Here is a 17,278-nt window from a genome sequence, read left to right as displayed (position 1 = left end):
GACATGCACCCCGAGGCCTCGGAGCCTGCGGCGAACGGGGCAGCGGAGCTGGACTGCGTGCAGCAGCCCGGCGTGGAGGCGTCCGCGGGTGACCACGGGAACGCGGGCCAAGGCGGCCCCAGGCAAGGTGCCGACCGCCGCCCCGGGGAGGGCAGGAGGGCGAGGGGCCGACCCGGCTAGGCGCTGCAGCCCGGTCCCAACACCACATACCCCCCGGTCTTCACAGCCAAAAATAGCAATAATAATAATAGCAACCAACATTTATTAAACGATATATGCCGAGCACGTACCTCATTTGAGCCACATACCAGCCCTCTGCAGTAGGCGCCCCTGTTCCCATTTCATGCAGATGAGGAAACTTAAAAGAAGTTATAAAACTTGCTACAAACATTACCCTTACTAGTCAATGATAGAACAGAGACTCAGGCCTGGACAGTCTGACTCCGGAGCCCAAGTTCTGTCCAACACAACGTTCTTCCATCTCCCAACTTCTTTGTTTTGAATGTATCTCTCTATTGCTATCACCGTGTAAGACAAAGGCTTTTTCTTCCCCTCTAGACTTCAAGCTATACAGGGCAAGTCATCCTGCTTGAATTCCAAGTGTCTAGCCAGTGCCTAACATATGATAGAGACTGAATGAAGAGCTGGTGGTTCTGGGGTCAGTGTGTGACGTCCCACCCCCAAAGTTTCCGGGAATAGTCTTGAAAGATAGGCTTCACCCTCTGCTCCCACTAGGCTTGGGGCCACGAGGGAGATCTTTCAATGACTGAAGAAACCAATTGATTTGTGTTTCAGTTTTTGAACCCATTCAACAAATGTATCTTCAGCATCAACTGTCCGGGCAAACCCTGTAAGGAATTGGTATCGCACAGTGGAAAGACACAGGGTTTGGAGACACTCGGGTTGGGTTTAGATTGCAGCTGTGCAGCTCGCCAGCTTTGTGGCTGTTGGCCCAGAGCTCAGCCTCTCTGAGCCTTAGTCTCCTCATCTGTAAGCAGTGATAATTATACAGGGATATACAGAGATAATCGTAATTATAGTTTCTGGTATATCGTGGGCCATTAATAAATAGTAGCTCTTGTTATTAGCATAATCAATTATATATATTGAGCACCTATTCTTTATTTATTTCACAAACATAAATCTGGTGCTTCTGTGGCTGGGCATTGTATGCAGTGGGACATTGATGAGTGTAAGACACAGTTCCCAACCCCAGAGATTTAGTCCTATTCAACAGAGCTCACGAACACAGAGAGCAGCAGCCAACAGCCCTTAAAATTAAGTTCATTTGAATTGGCTAGTTGTGAGTGACCTTTAAAAAAATTAAATGCATTTGAATGTGCTCATTTTCTTTTTACTAAAGATGTTCCCACCTTTTTTTGTTTCTTTTCATGTGTTTTTTCTTTTGAGAAATGTTTTAAACAGAAAAGAACAGAGAACATTATAACAAACACCCATGTATTGCCACTGAGAACTGAAAGTGATTAACATTTTATCATATTTACTTGAATTCTTTTTTTAATTAAAGCAATAAAACATTCCACATAAAATAAATGTTCCTTTAGTCCCCCACCCCCGCCATTTCTAATCCCATTTCTTTCCTTCCTTATCCAAAATTTTTTATGGATTCTTTCAATCATTTCTCTCTCTTTGTGCTCTTAAACAATGCATAGCATTGGTTTGTATGTTTTAAATTTATTCTCTAAATGGTGTCCTGTGTTTATTATGAAACTTGCTTTCTTTTCTACTTCAAATATTTTCTGAGAATAATCCACATTGATTGATGCAATGCTCTAGTACATTCTTTTCAAAGGCAGAAGAGTAATCCGTTGGTTTATTTAACCTGTCTCTATGCATGAACATTTGCATTGTTAACAGTTTGGGGCTGTTACAAACAATGCAGAGACTAATATCTTTGAACACATTTTCTTGTGCACCTGTACAAGAGTTTTTATAGAGGATCCACTTTAAAAAATGAGATTTACATAGTCATTGCCAATGCTTTAAATATTGTTATACATTTAAGAGTACTGGTGTTCCATACTGACAGTGGACAGTTACTAATCACATTGAAATTGGGAGAATTCTTTTTGTACATTTCTTGATTTCTTCAGACCTGATCTCTTTTATTTTACAGAAATTGATGATCCTAAGGAAATATGTGTGGGTCCTTCTGACACATCCTACCAAAATCAGCAGAAACAGAGTGGCGATGGTGGGTCAGACAGTCACTTCACCCACCCAAGAGATGATGGGAAAGATCAGGGGCTCAGGTATGTGGGCATGCTGCCAAATAGTGCACAATTATGGAGCAAGTAGATGGTGTTATCACTCCTTTGTACAGATAGGGAAACTGAGCCTTGTGGAGATTGAATAGCCTGCCCAGTGTCTGAGGATTGTTAAGTATGGAGTCAGGATGGTGCTTCCTCTGTGGCACTACTAACCACACTCTATTAAACTTTAATGCCAGACCTGGAAAGAGAAACATCAGTATTCTTGAGGACACTATTAAAAGTATTTTTATTAGTACATACACTGCAATTTTTAAGAATGCTGAAAGTAAGAATATTGGATAAGGCTATACAAAAAGAAGAAGGATTTTAAATAGGCATAAAGTATATGAGGAGTTGTAGAATTGGGGACAGGAATGGATGTGGTAAAGAACTTTGGGAATGCTCATATACTTTACAGCTGACAAGTTGAGATAAATTTCTTGTTCATGTTTTCCATTTTAACAGAATGACTAAAAGTTTCCTGCAAAAACTCTGCAAGCAACACAAGCTTTATATTACCCCTGCATTGAATGATACGCTGTACTTACACTTCAAAGGTGAGTACCGTAGTAAAGGAGATGGCTCATGTCAGGGGAAAGATTCTCTCTAGAGGTATAAAAAATTATTTGCGGGGATCATATTTAGTTTTCAGATTATATTTAAGTAGAAATTCCAGAGTTTAGTGAAGATTTATAAAAAAAAAAAAAAAAAAAAAAGCAATACAATTTCTTCAAGAAAATCTCTCAGCTGACTAGAGTTCATGAAGGGGACACTGGGTATGTAAATACAAAGGAACACACTGGTATCCTTTATTTATGTTTTTGTAAGGACTTATAATTTTTCAAACCAGAAAGTTAGTTCTTAAGTGCTTTGGGCTGGGAAGGGATATTAGTGAAGGATTGAAGACTGGTGTGGAGAACAAAGGCATCGCTGGCTGCCTCTCAGAATGGAGAGGTACAGACAGCAGCATCCCCGAGGGCTCAGGGTAGGTGTCCAGTAATCACGTACAAATTTAAGTGCAGGTTCATGGACAGGGCTGCACCAAGCAGTGACTGAGTGGGGGGGGTGTCACTGCTTTTTCAGTCATTCTGTGTGTCCGGCACTGTGCTCAGTGGCGGAAATGCAGATGTGGAGACAGCACAGATACCTTTGGCGTCCTGGGGCAGGGGCACCACTGTAATGAAGGTGCGGACAGGGAGGTGCACAAAAGGCTCCTGCAGCACGAACACCTTCAGGGTTTGGAACGCCCCCTTAGTGATGCCCTCACCTCCACTCTCACCCCCTTCACAATTCTCCGCCTAGCATCTAAGTGTAGCAGTGAATAAGGTGACTTAGGAGGACAGTTCCTGGGGGACTGATACTTAAGAGGTGAGATGAAGAAGAGGAACCAGTAAGTTAGATTAAGTAGAAAGAGTCAGAGAGGTGGAAGAGGGCCAGTAATCCAGGAGCTATTAGCTGGGAGGATCTGGCTCAGGGTCTCTCATGAGGTGGTGGTCAGACTGTCAGCCCGACCTCAGTCACCTGAAGGCTCAACTGGGGCTGGAGAATCCACTTCCAGGCTTAGCCTCAGGTCCTCAAGGGCTGCCAGCCTGAGGCCTCGGTCCTTCACCACGTGAGCTTCTCCATGGCAGCTAGCCCGCCCCCGAGCAAGTTACCCAAGAAAGAGCGAGGCCAAGACTGAAGCCACAGTCTTGGAGATGATACATCACCTCTTCTCCCTATTCTTTTGGTCTCAAGATCAACCCCTGAGGCAAGGTGAAAGGTTGAGGGGCCAAGAGAGAAAATGCAGAATTTCAGGACCTTGAGGGGACAAACGACCCAGCCTCTTCAACAGAAAACTGCAGTAGGAGAAAGAGACAGACCGTAGGTTACAAGTGACTTAAGAGACGTCAGCTCATGACAATGTTTGGAACTTATTTATGTGCTGATTCAGACAATAAACAGTTTGGAAAAAAGACAAGGGAGAAATGTGAACAATGACTGGCTATTTGATGATACTGAGGAATTATTGTAGTTTAGATGTCACAATTTATTGTGGTTATCTTTATGGCAAAAAAAAAAAAAAAAAAGTCCTTATCTTTTAGAAATACTGACTTCAGTATGAAGACCTTGAAGCAACATGGAAAATTCTCATGCTATAAAAATTGTTATGGAAAAAAGTCAGGATTTAAAAATATATACATCTGTACTATACCTCACATTTATAGGTATTTTATGATTACAACTGTAAAAACATTATGCACATTTACAACAAGCTTGTAAGGAGATAGAGAAAAATGAGAACAGATTATTGGGGTGGCAGGGTCATGGGTAAATTTTTTTAAATTTTGCTTACCATTAATATTAAATTTTTTAATCAAAACTTTCTCAGACAACAAAATAACTACCTTTAAAAATTTTTTGGTAACAGCAGGTGAATCCCGAATTAGAAATTGATGATGAGGTACTAAAGGAAATGAAACTGTTTTGTTTTCCTAACCTTAACTTTGTTTCATAAAAATGAAAAATAGAACAAAACAAGGCACACAGTTTGCACTAGCTTTAGGCTTGGCTGGATCCCAGTGCTTACGGCGTTTCTCCATGAGACCGTCTCTCTCCTGCCCTTGAACCTGTCCTCTGTGCCAGTTCATTTTCAGGGCAGGTCCACCCCACCCCCCACACATTCCCAGCCATAAAGGGAAGGTGGCTGCTACAGCACTAGGTTCCCCCTATCAGGTCGGTAATTCTAGCAGAAAGACTACCTCTTTCCAGCAGAGCCAGCAAAATTCCCCAGAGTTCATCAGAGTTGGCCCTGCTTGGCTAAATGTGACCAGCCCCTAGTGAATCCTCATGACTCTGATTGGCCACCCAGAGAGCCATCGGGTTAGCATTAGGAGAGGGGTGTTTCCACAAAGAAAAGTTGTTACTAGAGGAAGGAAATGTGGATGCTAGGTAGGTAGGTTTTTTAGTCCATTTGGGGCTGTTATATCAAAATATCATAAACTGGGTAGCTTTCAAACAATAGAAATTTATTTCTCACAGTTCTGGAGGCTTAGCAGTCCTAGATCAAGGCACCAGCCGATTCGGAGTCTTGTAAGGGTCCTCTTCCTGTTCATAGATGGCACCTGCTTGCTGTGTTCTCACTTGGTGGAAGGAGCAAGGGAGCTCTCTGGGACCTCTTTTATAAGTCCACTGATCCCAATCTCTCATGACCTTATCACTTCCCAAAGGTCCCACCTCCTAATACCATACCATTGGGGGTGAGGATTTCAACATATGAATTTGGGGGAGATACAAACATTTAGTCCCTAACAGTAGGCAAAAACAAGGGTGACTGTGACCCTTCTGAACCCTATGTGTGTGTAGAAGCTTAATTGACACCCCCTTCCTTCTCACTAGGTTTTGATCGCATTGAGAACTTGGAAGAGTATACAGGACTACGCTGTCTCTGGTTGCAGTGCAATGGAATACAGAAAATCGAGAACCTGGAGGCCCAGACTGAATTGCGTTGCCTCTTCTTGCAAGTGAACTTGCTTCATAAAATTGAGAACCTAGAGCCTCTGCAGAAACTGGATGCTCTTAACCTCAGCAACAATTACATCAAGACCATTGAAAACCTCTGTAAGAGCATCCAACAAGCAGTCTTTCTATGTGCCAGACGTCCATCACTTTCCCCTGGGGGAGGTTCTAGTTTATATTGTGGGCAAGAAACATTTTTATGCATTTGTTGCTTACTTCTCCTGACCTCATCTTCCAGCCTGCCTCCCAGTGCTGAACACGCTACAGATGGCCCACAATCACCTAGAGACTGTGGAAGACATACAGCATCTGAAGGAGTGTGTGAAACTCTGTGTACTTGACCTGTCCCACAATAAGCTGAGTGATCCAGAGATCCTGAGCATTCTCGAGAGCATGCCTGACTTGGTAAAAACAAAGAAAAACATCACAAAAAACAACTTGCATTATTTTATAGTCTTTAAATATCAAGTCCCTTTCCCTTTTTCTTCCTTCCTTTCTTCTTCCTTTCTTCACACTTTTTTCCTTTGTGTTTTTAGCTGGATTAGCTTAAATGTCAGATGTCATGCTATTTTACCCACAAATATTTCAGTGTCTATCTCTGACAGATACAGACTTTTTAAAGCATAATCACAACTGTACTATTATTTAGACATTATATGTCTCTTAAATCTCTTTTGATCTATAATAGTTCCCTTTCTGTGTTTTTCCCCATTAATTTGTAAGAGAAATTGGGTCCTTTGCCTGCTAGTTTCCCACATTCTGGATTTGGTTGATTGCATCCTCATGGTGTCATTTGACATATTCCACTGTTCCCAGTATTTCTTGTAAGATGGTAATGGAGCCAGAGGCTTCCTTAGATCCAAGTTCAGTGTTTTACTTTGAGTATGCCGTGGAGCATCACATGCGGGGCAGGCATGTGATGTCTGTTTGCCTCTATTTTTGTAATTTTAAGATTGATTAGTGGGTTCAGATGTTGTCAAACCAATTTGGCCATAATGAAGTTCTCTGTCAATTTTTCTCCAGTTGTTTTGGCAGCCATTGGTGAATGCATCTTGGAAGCATTATCTCATTAGGAGTCACACAGTGATTATTTTTGAATTATCATATTCCTTCTGCATTTATAAGTTGGAATGCTTCTACGAAGGACTTTTCTCATCAACTGGTGGTTCATACAGAAAAGGCCAGGATAAATGTTTGGCTCTTTCCTTTTATTTATCAATTTTTAGAGAAATCAGTTGAGACCCTAGCAATCTATAATGGTGACAACGAAGGCTTCTTCTTTTTCGGTATCACTATGAACTCATAGATTTACATATACAAGTTTTGTTTTGTTTTTGTTTTTGGCAGAAGGGGGATCCAAACCCCTGACCTTGGTGTTACCAACACTGTGCTCTAACCAACTGAGCTAACTAGCCAGCCCTATACAGTATCTGATATGATTTAACCCTTGCTGTCATTTTAATTTTTGATGTTCAAACTTTCCCATCCCTTGGCCTTGAGAACCCTCCAGGTCAAGGCTGCCATAACAAAGTACCACAAACTGGGAGGCTTAAACAATAGAAATGCATTTTCTCATTATTCTGGAGGCCAGAAGTCTGAGATCAAGGTGTTGACAGCATTGGTTTCATTCTGGGGTTTCTCTCCTTGGCTTGTAGACGACTTTTCTCCCTGTGTCTTCACATGGTTGTCCCTCTGTATGTGTCTGTGTCCTAATCTCCTCTTCTTATAAGGATACCAGTCCAACTGGACTAGGGCCCACCCTAATGAACTAATTTTAACATAATTATCTCCTTAATAACCCTGTCTCCAAGTATAGTCACATTCTGAGGCACTGGGGGTTAGGACTTTGCCATGTGAATTTGGGCACAATTCAGCCCATGACAGAAGCAGCCACCTTGCGGTTGCTTTGTGATTGCTCCTACATTCTCCACACGCAGTGCACCCCTTCATTGCCTGCCCCTGGGAGTGTTGCTCACCTCACCCCACCCCCTGCAGGTTGAAAATATGGCAAGAGGGGTGAAGATGATATGAGAATGAAGTTTGGGAAATGCTAAATTAACTAGTTTACAATATATTTATCTTCTCCAAGCCATTTTAGATATGAAAAATATTTCATCAGTTTAGGCACACAGCTTGTAAAGTGGTTCCCTGCACATTGCCTTAACCATTCACATTCTCTGAGCTTCTTGAGGCAGGAGAGGAGGTGACAATATTTAAAGATGGGCAGGATGGCATGTGGGCATTGCCGAGCCCCTTCGTTTTTCCAGGTCCCAACTTGACATCAGGGAGATCTGCCAGCCTGGTGAGAAAGGCCCTCCATCGTCGGGCACTCACGGGAGAGCCGCGGGCACTAACATCCTTTCCCTGAGTCACTGCTTCTTACCTTCCAGCTGCTGTATCTGTTTTCTTAAAATGGGTCCTGGCTGGGAAGGAAAGCAAGCAATCATTAGACCGAGGTTAATTTCAGTAAAAGAGATTGGGCAACAAGTCTAATATAATCACCGCACTTGGAAATGGCCTCAGGAAAGACTTTTTGATATTGTTCTGGAAGGACAATGAGATTTAAGATCCGAAGCCAAGTAGAGAGGGCTGCTCTATTATGTGGACAGTTCTGACAGCACAAAAGCAACGAAAGCCTTCTAACTGCTCAGATCAAGTCACCAGCACATGATATTGGCACTTCCGTTTTGCTCAAGGAAATAGATTTTACTTGTTTATTCTTAGAGCACAGCACATGTGAAATGATTTAATCACATCATTTTTTTAGTAATCAATTTTGTTCTGCTTGTTTGCTGACAGCGTGTTCTGAATTTGATGGGAAACCCGGTTATTAGGCACATTCCTAATTATCGAAGGACAGTCACCGTTCGTCTAAAACACTTAACATACCTGGATGACAGACCAGTTTTTCCAAAGGACAGGTAAGAAGAAGAGAAAAGCCTTTTGGTCACATTTCAATATTTAATAGTTGGCTGGCCGGTTAGCTCAGTTGGTTAGAGCGTGGTGCCGATAACACCTCAGTGATAACACTAAGTCCGGGTTTGTTCCCTGTACTGGCCAGCCACCAAAACCAAAAAACAAACAAAAAATAAAATTTAATAGTTGAGCATGCTTAGTATTACATTTTTAAATCATCTGATTTTTAAGCGTTTTCACACATCATTAAATATTCTTTGGAAGTAGGTTTAATGGCTGTAATTGTCTGTAATAGGAATTAGAGCACTTACTCACCAATTTTTATATTCCTTTGATAAGCATCCTGTAATGGAGGTCTTTGACCTCGTTGCTGAGGGTTTTCTTGGGATGGAATACTAGGAGTAATATCACTGGATTAAAGAATGGGGTTGGAGACTTTTTAAAAGCTCTTATAAGTATTTTCAACCTCACTGGATATAGCCATGTGAAAGAGATCTTTGCCAAGTTAATTGATGAGCAAAGATAGCATCTTATTGTTTAAAATTTGCAGGTTTGGATAACTAATGAGGCTTGTCATTATTTTCCATCTTTATTGGACATTTATATTTCTTCCTTTATGAATATTCTGCTCATGATTTCTTCCTAATTTCCTTTTGAAGTGCTTTTCTTATTGATTTGAAAGAGTGCTTTTTTTTTTTTTTTAATTAACATTGTACCCTGGACTGCCATGTTTATTGACACTACTTTTAACTGTATTTTTTAAATTTACCTTTTAATTTATGTCACTAGTTATTCTCACTTAAGATAAAACCTCAGTAATATAGACTGCTTTAAGGGAAGTAAAGCCTGAATTTTTGAATTATAAAACATTTTTTTAAGTGTAGATTGTAATATGTTTTTAAACTCACAAATTTAAATCAAACTAACAAATATTTTAAATAGAAGTTAGAGCTTCCACTCCAGCCAAGTAAGAAAACCAGAAGACCCGCTTCTGGGAAGTTCAGCAGATATTGACCCAGCTCCCTGGGCTCCCAAGCCTGGAGGTGGTGGGGGACACCCAGAGAAGCTGGCATGTGGCAGAAAGCACCTCGATCCAGCCGGCCTTGTCTTCCAAGCCTGGCTCTACAGCCACAAGTTATGTTAACTTGGGTGAGTTCGCAAACCTCCCTGAGCCTCACGTTCCTCATCTGTTGAGTGGGGACAATTAATACCTACAGCAGGGTCTTGTACCTGTGAGTAACATATTTGGCTCAGGGTAGGGACCAGGCTCCTAGGAGGTATGAACCCATGACAGCAGCTGCCACTGAGGATGCTACCCCCACCCCGGGGTGGTGCCGGGGAGCAGGAAAGCATCAACACGGATGTGAGCATGGAGGCCTACCGCCCTTTACAGTATAGTGTGAGACTCCATTTCTGGAGTCAGATTAACATGGGCTTGAGTCCTAATCCAACCACTTACTGTCTGTTTGACATTTGGCACTTGCTGTCACTCGAGATGCTCTTCCCCAGATATTTTCAGGTGTCTGCTCACCTGTCCTCTTATTAAGGGGATCTGCATGGTGGACCACCCTCTCTAAATAGCACCTTCTCCTCCCGATGTCCCTTAGCCTGATTTTATTCCTCTTAGGACACATCAGCCTCTGACTCACTTGTTTCCTTGTTTGGGGTCTGTCTGCCCCACCAAAAGGCAGCTCTATCAGAGGGAGCAGAGTCATCTCTCTCGTCTTCACTGCTGGATCCCCCACCTCAAGCACAGCACCTGGCACACAGCAGGTGACCGAGAGGCCGCTGCCAATGTCTGCTTCGAGATAAAGGGGTCTGAAGGTTCTCACTGCTGTGGTTCATGTATGGAACATAGTTTCCCCTCTTCAGTATATTCTGTCTTGGTGACCTGCAGGCTTTTTTTGCTTTGGTATACTTTGTAAAACCCTATTTCCAAATGCTTTCTGTACCTTTGATTTTCCAACAGGGATCTGCTTCTTCTCTCTGAAGTTAAAACCTCTGTTTTTCAGCTGCTAGACTTTTTTTTTAAATAACAGCTTTATTGAGATATAATTCACATACCATATAATTCAACTATATAAAGTGTAAAATACAAGGGTTTTTAGTATATTCACAGAGTTGTGCAGCCATCACCACAATCAATTTCAGAACATTTTCATCAGCCTAAAAAGGAAACATCATCCCCATTAGCAGTCACTCCCCGTTGCTCCCCCCGCAGCGCAGTAATCTACTTGCAGTCTCTGCAGATTTGCCTTTTCTGAACATTTCATACAAATGGAATCATACAGCATGTGACCTTTTGAGTCTGGCTTCTTTTACACAGTGTAATGTGTTCAGGTTTCATCCATGACACAGAGTGTACCAATACTTTACTCCCTCTTATCTCCAAATAATATTCCATTTTGATCCAGCACATTTTATTTATCCATTAAGGGTTGGACATTTGGGTTCTCATTTTTTGATATTGTGAATAATGCTGCTATGAACATTTGTGCACAAGTTTTTTTTTTTTTTCCTTAATTTTATTTTGTCGATATACAATGTGGTTGATTATTGTGGCCCATTACCGAAACCTCCCTCCCTCCTCCCTCTCCCCCCTCCCTCCCAACAATGTCCTTTCTGTTTGCTTGTCGTATCAACTTCAAGTAACTGTAGTTGTTATGTCTTCTTCCCCCCCCTCCCCGGTTTTTGTGTGTGTGTGTGTGAATTTATTTATTTATTTTTAGCTCCCACCAATAAGTGAGAACATGTGGTATTTCTCTTTCTGTGTCTGACTCGTTTCACTTAATATAATTCTCTCAAGGTCCATCCATGTTGTTGCAAATGGCAGTATTTCATTCGTTTTTATAGCTGAGTAGTATTCCATTGTGTAGATATACCACATTTTCCGTATCCACTCATCCGATGATGAACATTTGGGCTGGTTCCAACTCTTGGCTATTGTAAAGAGTGCTGCGATGAACATTGGGGAACAGGTATACCTTTGACTTGATGATTTCCATTCCTCTGGGTATATTCCCAGCAGTGGGATAGCTGGGTCATATGGCAGATCTATCTGCAATTGTTTGAGGAACCTCCATACCATTTTCCATAGAGGCTGCACCATTTTGCAGTCCCACCAACAATGAATGTATGAGAGTTCCTTTTTCTCTGCAACCTCGCCAGCATTTATCGTTCAGAGTCTTTTGGATTTTAGCCATCCTAACTGGGGTGAGATGGTATCTCAGTGTAGTTTTGATTTGCATTTCCCGGATGCTGAATGATGTTGAGCATTTTTTCATATGTCTGTTGGCCATTTGTATATCTTCCTTAGAGAAATGCCTGCTTAGCTCTTTTGCCCATTTTTTAATTGGGTTGCTTGTTTTTTTCTTGTAAAGTTGTTTGAGTTCCTTGTATATTCTGGATATTAATCCTTTGTCAGATGTATATTTTGCAAATATTTTCTCCCACTCTGTTGGTTGTCTTTTAACTCTGTTAATTGTTTCTTTTGCTGTGCAGAAGCTCTTTAGTTTGATATAATCCCATTTGTTTATTTTTCCTTTGGTTGCCCGTGCTTTTGGGGTCGTATTCATGAAGTCTCTGTCCAGTCCTATTTCCTGAAGTGTCTCTCCTATGTTTTCTTTAAGAAGTTTTATTGTTTCAGGGTTTATATTTAATTCTTTAATCCATTTTGAGTTGACTTTAGTGTATGGTGAAAGGTATGGGTCTAGTTTCATTCTCCTGCATATTGATATCCAGTTCTCCCAGCACCATTTGCTAAAGAGGCAGTCCCTTCCCCAGTGTATAGGCTTGGTGCCTTTGTCAAAGACCAGATAGCTGTAGGTGTGTGGGTTGATTTCTGGATTCTCTATTCTATTCCATTGATAAGTGTGTCTGTTTTTATACCAGTACCATACTGTTTGGGTTATTATAGCTTTGTAGTATAGTTTAAAGTCAGGTAGTGTTATGCCTCCAGCTTTATTTTTTTTGCTCAGCGTTGCTTTGGCTATGCGTGGTCTTTTGTTATTCCATATAAATGTTTGGATAGTTCTTTCCATTTCTGAGAAAAATGTCATTAGAATTTTGATGGGGATTGCATTAAATTTGTATATCACTTTGGGTAGTATGGACATTTTCACTATGTTGATTCTTCCAATCCAAGAGCATGGGATATCTTTCCATCTTCTTGTATCCTCTCTAATTTCTCTCAGCAGTGGTTTGTAGTTCTCATTATAGAGATTTTTCACATCTTTGGTTAACTCAATACCTAAGTATTTTATTTTTTTGGTGGCTATTGTAAATGGGCAGGCTTTCTTGATTTCTCATTCTGCATGTTCACTATTGGAGAAAAGAAATGCTACTGATTTTTGTGTGTTGATTTTGTATCCTGCTACTGTGCTGAAGTCATTTATCACCTCCAAGAGTTTTTTTGTAGAGGCTTTATGCTGTTCGATATATAGGATCATGTCATCTGCAAACAGGGACAGTTTGACTTCATCTTTTCCAATCTGGATGCCCTTTATTTCCTTCTCTTCTCTGATTGCTCTGGCTAGTATTTCCAACACTATGTTGAATAGGAGTGGTGAGAGTGGGCATCCTTGTCTAGTTCCTGTTCTTAAAGGAAAAGCTTTCAGCTTTTCCCCATTCAGGATGATATTGGTGGTGGGTTTATCATATATGGCTTTAATTATGTTGAGATACTTTCCGTCTATACCTAACTTATAGAGGGTCTTTGTCATGAATGAGTGTTGAATTTTATCAAATGCTTTTTCAGCATCTATAGAGATGATCATATGGTCCTTGTGTTTGATTTTATTAATATGGTGTATCACATTTATTGATTTGAGTATGTTGAACCAACCTTGCATCCCTGGGATGAATCCTACTTGATCGTGGTGAATAATTTTATGTATGTGTTGCTGTGTGCACAATTTTTGTGTAGGCATATGTTTTCAATTCTCTTGGGTGTATATCTAGGAGTGGAATTGCTGGGTCATATGGTAACTCCATGTTTAACTTTTGAGGAACCACCAAATTGTTTTCCACAGCAGCTGCACCATTTTACATTCCCATCAGCAATGTACGAGGGTTCCGATTTTTCCATGTCCTTCCCAATACTTGCTATTGTCTGTCTTTTTTTACTTATAATCGCCTAGGGGTATGAAGCGGTATCTCTCTATGGTTTTGATTTGCATTAGCCTGGTGGCTAATGATATTGAGTGTCCTCTCATGTACTTATTAGCAATTTGTACAAAATGTCTGTTCGGTTTCTTTGCCCATTTTTAAAAAAATTAATAGACTTTTTTTAGAATAGTTTTAGCTTTACCAAAAAATGAGCAGAAAGTATGGAGAGTTCCCATATACCATCTCTCCCTCAGTTTCCCCTGTTGTTAACATCTGGCATTAGTGTGGTACATTGGTTACAATTGATGAACCAAGGCCGACAAATTATTAGTAACTAAAGTCCATAATTTACTTTAGAGCTCACTCTTTGCTTTGTACGTTCTATGTGTCTTGACATACAAATGTCATATGTTCACCATTACGGTATCATACGGAATAGCTCCATTGCCCTAAAAGTCCCCTGTGCTCCACTCTTGTCATCCCCCCCCACCTCCCTGCCCCCAACCCCTGGCAGCCACTGACCTTTTTACTGTCTCCATAGTTTTGCCTTTTCCAGAATGTCACACAGTTGGGATCATATAGTATATAGCCTTTTCAGACTGACTTTTTTTTATTCAGCAGTGGATTTAAGCTTCTTCCATGACTTTTTGTGGCATGATAGCTTCTTTCTTTTGATTATTGAGTAGTATCCCATTGTCTGGATGTACAAAAGTGTGTGCATATCCATTCACCTATTGAAGGACATCTTGGTTGCTCCCTATTTTTTGCCAATTAGAAGAAAACTGCTAAAACGTGTGTGCGTGTTTTTGTGTGGCCATCAGTTTTCATCTCATTTGAGTAAATACTTAGGAGCCCAATTGCTGGATCGTGTGGTAAGAGTATGTTTAGTTTTGTGAGGAACTGCCACGCTGCCTTCCAAAGTGGCCGCACCATGTTGCAATCCCACCAGCAGTGAGCAAAGCTTCCGTTTCTCCACATCTGCATCAGCATTTTATATTGTCAGTGTTTTGGACTTTAGCCATTCTACTAGGGGTGGAGTGTTATCTTGTTTTAATTTGCAAGTCCCTAATGACATATGATATTGAGCATCTTTTCACATGCTTCTTTGCCATCTGTATATTTTCTTTGGTGAGATGTTCAGATGTTTTGCCCAATTTTTTATGGGGTTGTTTGTTTCCTTATTTCTGAGTTTTAATTTTTTTTTTGTATGTTTTGGGTACAAGCCCTTTGTCAGTTTTCTTTTTTGCAAATATTTTCTACCAGTCTGTGGCTTGTTTTTTCATTCTTTTAACCTTTGCCCATTTTTAAATTGTGTTGTTTTTTTATTCATGAGTTGTAAGAGTTGTTAATATTTTCTAGGTACAAGGCCTTTATCGGATACAAAATTTACAAATATCTTACATTCTGTGGGTTGTCCTTTTACTTTACTTATGGTATCCTTTGCATTACAGAAGTTTTTAATTTGAATGGAGTTCAGTTTCTCTTCTTTCTCTCTTCTTTCTCTCTTGCCACTTGTGCTTTTGGTGCCATACCTAAGAGGGCTCAGCAAACGCTTAGACTTGAAAGGTTCAAATGCACATATGTTAACTTTCATCCTTGCAGCCACGTGTCTTATGTGCCCTTTGCTTTGATTTTGAGGAAGAGGAAAAAGTCTGGCTGGATAGTATATGTTTGGAATTTACTTTTAAGCTGCAAAAGTTCAACCCTCCCCATTTCTGTTCCTCTATCTGTCCTTTAAACAGAGCTTGCGCGGAGGCATGGGCCAGGGGCGGGTACGTGGCTGAGAAGGAAGAGCAGCAGCAGTGGGACAGCAGAGAGCGGAAGAAGATCTTGGACAGCATCGAAGCCCTGGCGATGATCAAGCGGCAGGCCGAAGAGAGGAAAAGACAGACAGAAGGCCAGGAGAGAGGTACGTGCTCTGGACAGAAGGCGACATGCCCATACTTCCATTTACATTAGAATGTCCAGGCTGTCCAACGCACAGTCTTTAGTCTCTAGGACTTTTTTTAACCATTTACTCACATGCCTGCAGGTCCCCTGCAGGTGGCCTCACCCACCTGCCAGGGCCAGTGAAAAACTCCAACTATTGTGTGCAGTTTTAAACCACTTTTACTGATTAAAACACAATTGGTTAAAATAGTCCTCATTTTTCAAAACGAATGTGTTAGTTTTCTGTGGTTTTTCTATGGTAGTACAGTACAGCAGAGTGTTGTATGTGTGGTAGTAGTGTATAGTGTACCATACTCTCAACACTCAACATAGTGCTGGGCGCCAGAATGTGCAGGTTTTTCCTTCACCAACCCATTTTTTGACACCAGCTGAGTGTCCTGCAATTCAATTCAATTCTGACACTTAACTCAGATCCCATAGGTTAAGAGCAACAGTCCCACAACACCTCCCCTCTCTGAAGATGCCAATCGCAAATCTTAAGAGAGATTGTCACCCTACTTATGACCAACTGGCTATAAAATTGGGGTTCCCATGACCTCCTCCTTTGGGTTCAATAATTTGCTATGATGGATCCCAGAACTCAGGGAAACACATTTTCTGGTTTATGACATTAATAAAGGATATTATAAAGGATACAGATGAACAGCCAAGTGAGGAGATGCATAGGGCAAGCTATGGGTTGAGGGGTGCAGAGCTTCCATGCCCTTTCTGGGGGCCCATCCTCCAGGCACCGCCACATGTCAGCTCTCTGAACCCATAGTTCAGGGGTTTTTACTGAGGCTCCATCACGGAGGTGTGATAGATTATTTCCAGCCCCTCTCCCTTCTCTGGAGAATAGGATGTGGGGCTGAAAGCTCCAAACTTCTAATCATGGCCTAGTCTTTCTGGTGACTAGCCTCCATCAAGGAGCCACCAAGAGTCCCCTTATTAGAACAAAAAATGCTCCTATTGCTCTGGAAATTGCAAAGGCCTTAGGAGCTCTGTGCCAGAAACTGGCGTCAAAGATGAAATATTAAAACAAAATATTCTTCTAGTGCCCCTATCTACAGTGTCTTAGGAACTCTGTCTCAGAGACAAGTACATATATTTCTTATCATTCACAGCTGCCATAACAAATGACCACACAATTAGTGACTTAAAACAACACAAATTTATTATTATAGTTCTGGAGGTCAGAAGCCCTAAATGGGTCTCACTGGGCTAAAATCAAGGTGTCTCAGGATTGTGTTCTTCCGGAGGTCTAGGGGAGAATCCGTGTCCCTGCCGTTTCCAGCTTGTAGAGGCTGCCCGCCTTCCTGGCTTATGGCCCCTTCCTCCACCTTCAGAGCCAGCAGCGTAGGTCTTCTAATCTCTCTCTGATTCTGACCTTCCTGCCTCCCTTCTACAGGGACCTTTGTGATGACATTGAGCCCACCTGGATAATCCAGGATAATTTTCCTGTATCAGGGTCCTTAATCTTAATCACATCTGCAAAGTCCCTTTTGCCATGTGAGATAACATAGTCACAGGTTTTAAGATTAGAAGCTATCAGTACA

The 17,278-nt window shown here is 41.3% G+C and overlaps 1 protein-coding gene across 1 annotated transcript in view; it reads left to right on the top strand.

The window, feature by feature from the left end:
- The first annotated feature begins 3 nt into the window (after positions 1 to 3).
- The window catches only part of DNAAF1 (dynein axonemal assembly factor 1), a 28,127-nt gene continuing 10,852 nt past the window's right edge, over positions 4 to 17,278 (top strand). The window contains exons 1-7 of the mRNA XM_063110093.1: positions 4 to 127; positions 2,138 to 2,273; positions 2,739 to 2,830; positions 5,652 to 5,873; positions 6,010 to 6,176; positions 8,571 to 8,692; positions 15,536 to 15,702. Of these exons, the coding sequence (XP_062966163.1) occupies positions 4 to 127; positions 2,138 to 2,273; positions 2,739 to 2,830; positions 5,652 to 5,873; positions 6,010 to 6,176; positions 8,571 to 8,692; positions 15,536 to 15,702 (1,030 nt within the window). The remainder of the gene's footprint in view (positions 128 to 2,137; positions 2,274 to 2,738; positions 2,831 to 5,651; positions 5,874 to 6,009; positions 6,177 to 8,570; positions 8,693 to 15,535; positions 15,703 to 17,278) is intronic.

The sequence above is a fragment of the Cynocephalus volans genome, chromosome 10 (genome assembly GCF_027409185.1).
Source record: "Cynocephalus volans isolate mCynVol1 chromosome 10, mCynVol1.pri, whole genome shotgun sequence".
NCBI classification, from domain to species: domain Eukaryota; kingdom Metazoa; phylum Chordata; class Mammalia; order Dermoptera; family Cynocephalidae; genus Cynocephalus; species Cynocephalus volans.
Note: the sequence above shows the minus strand (reverse complement) of the source record. Positions and strands in the feature narration are given on the sequence as shown.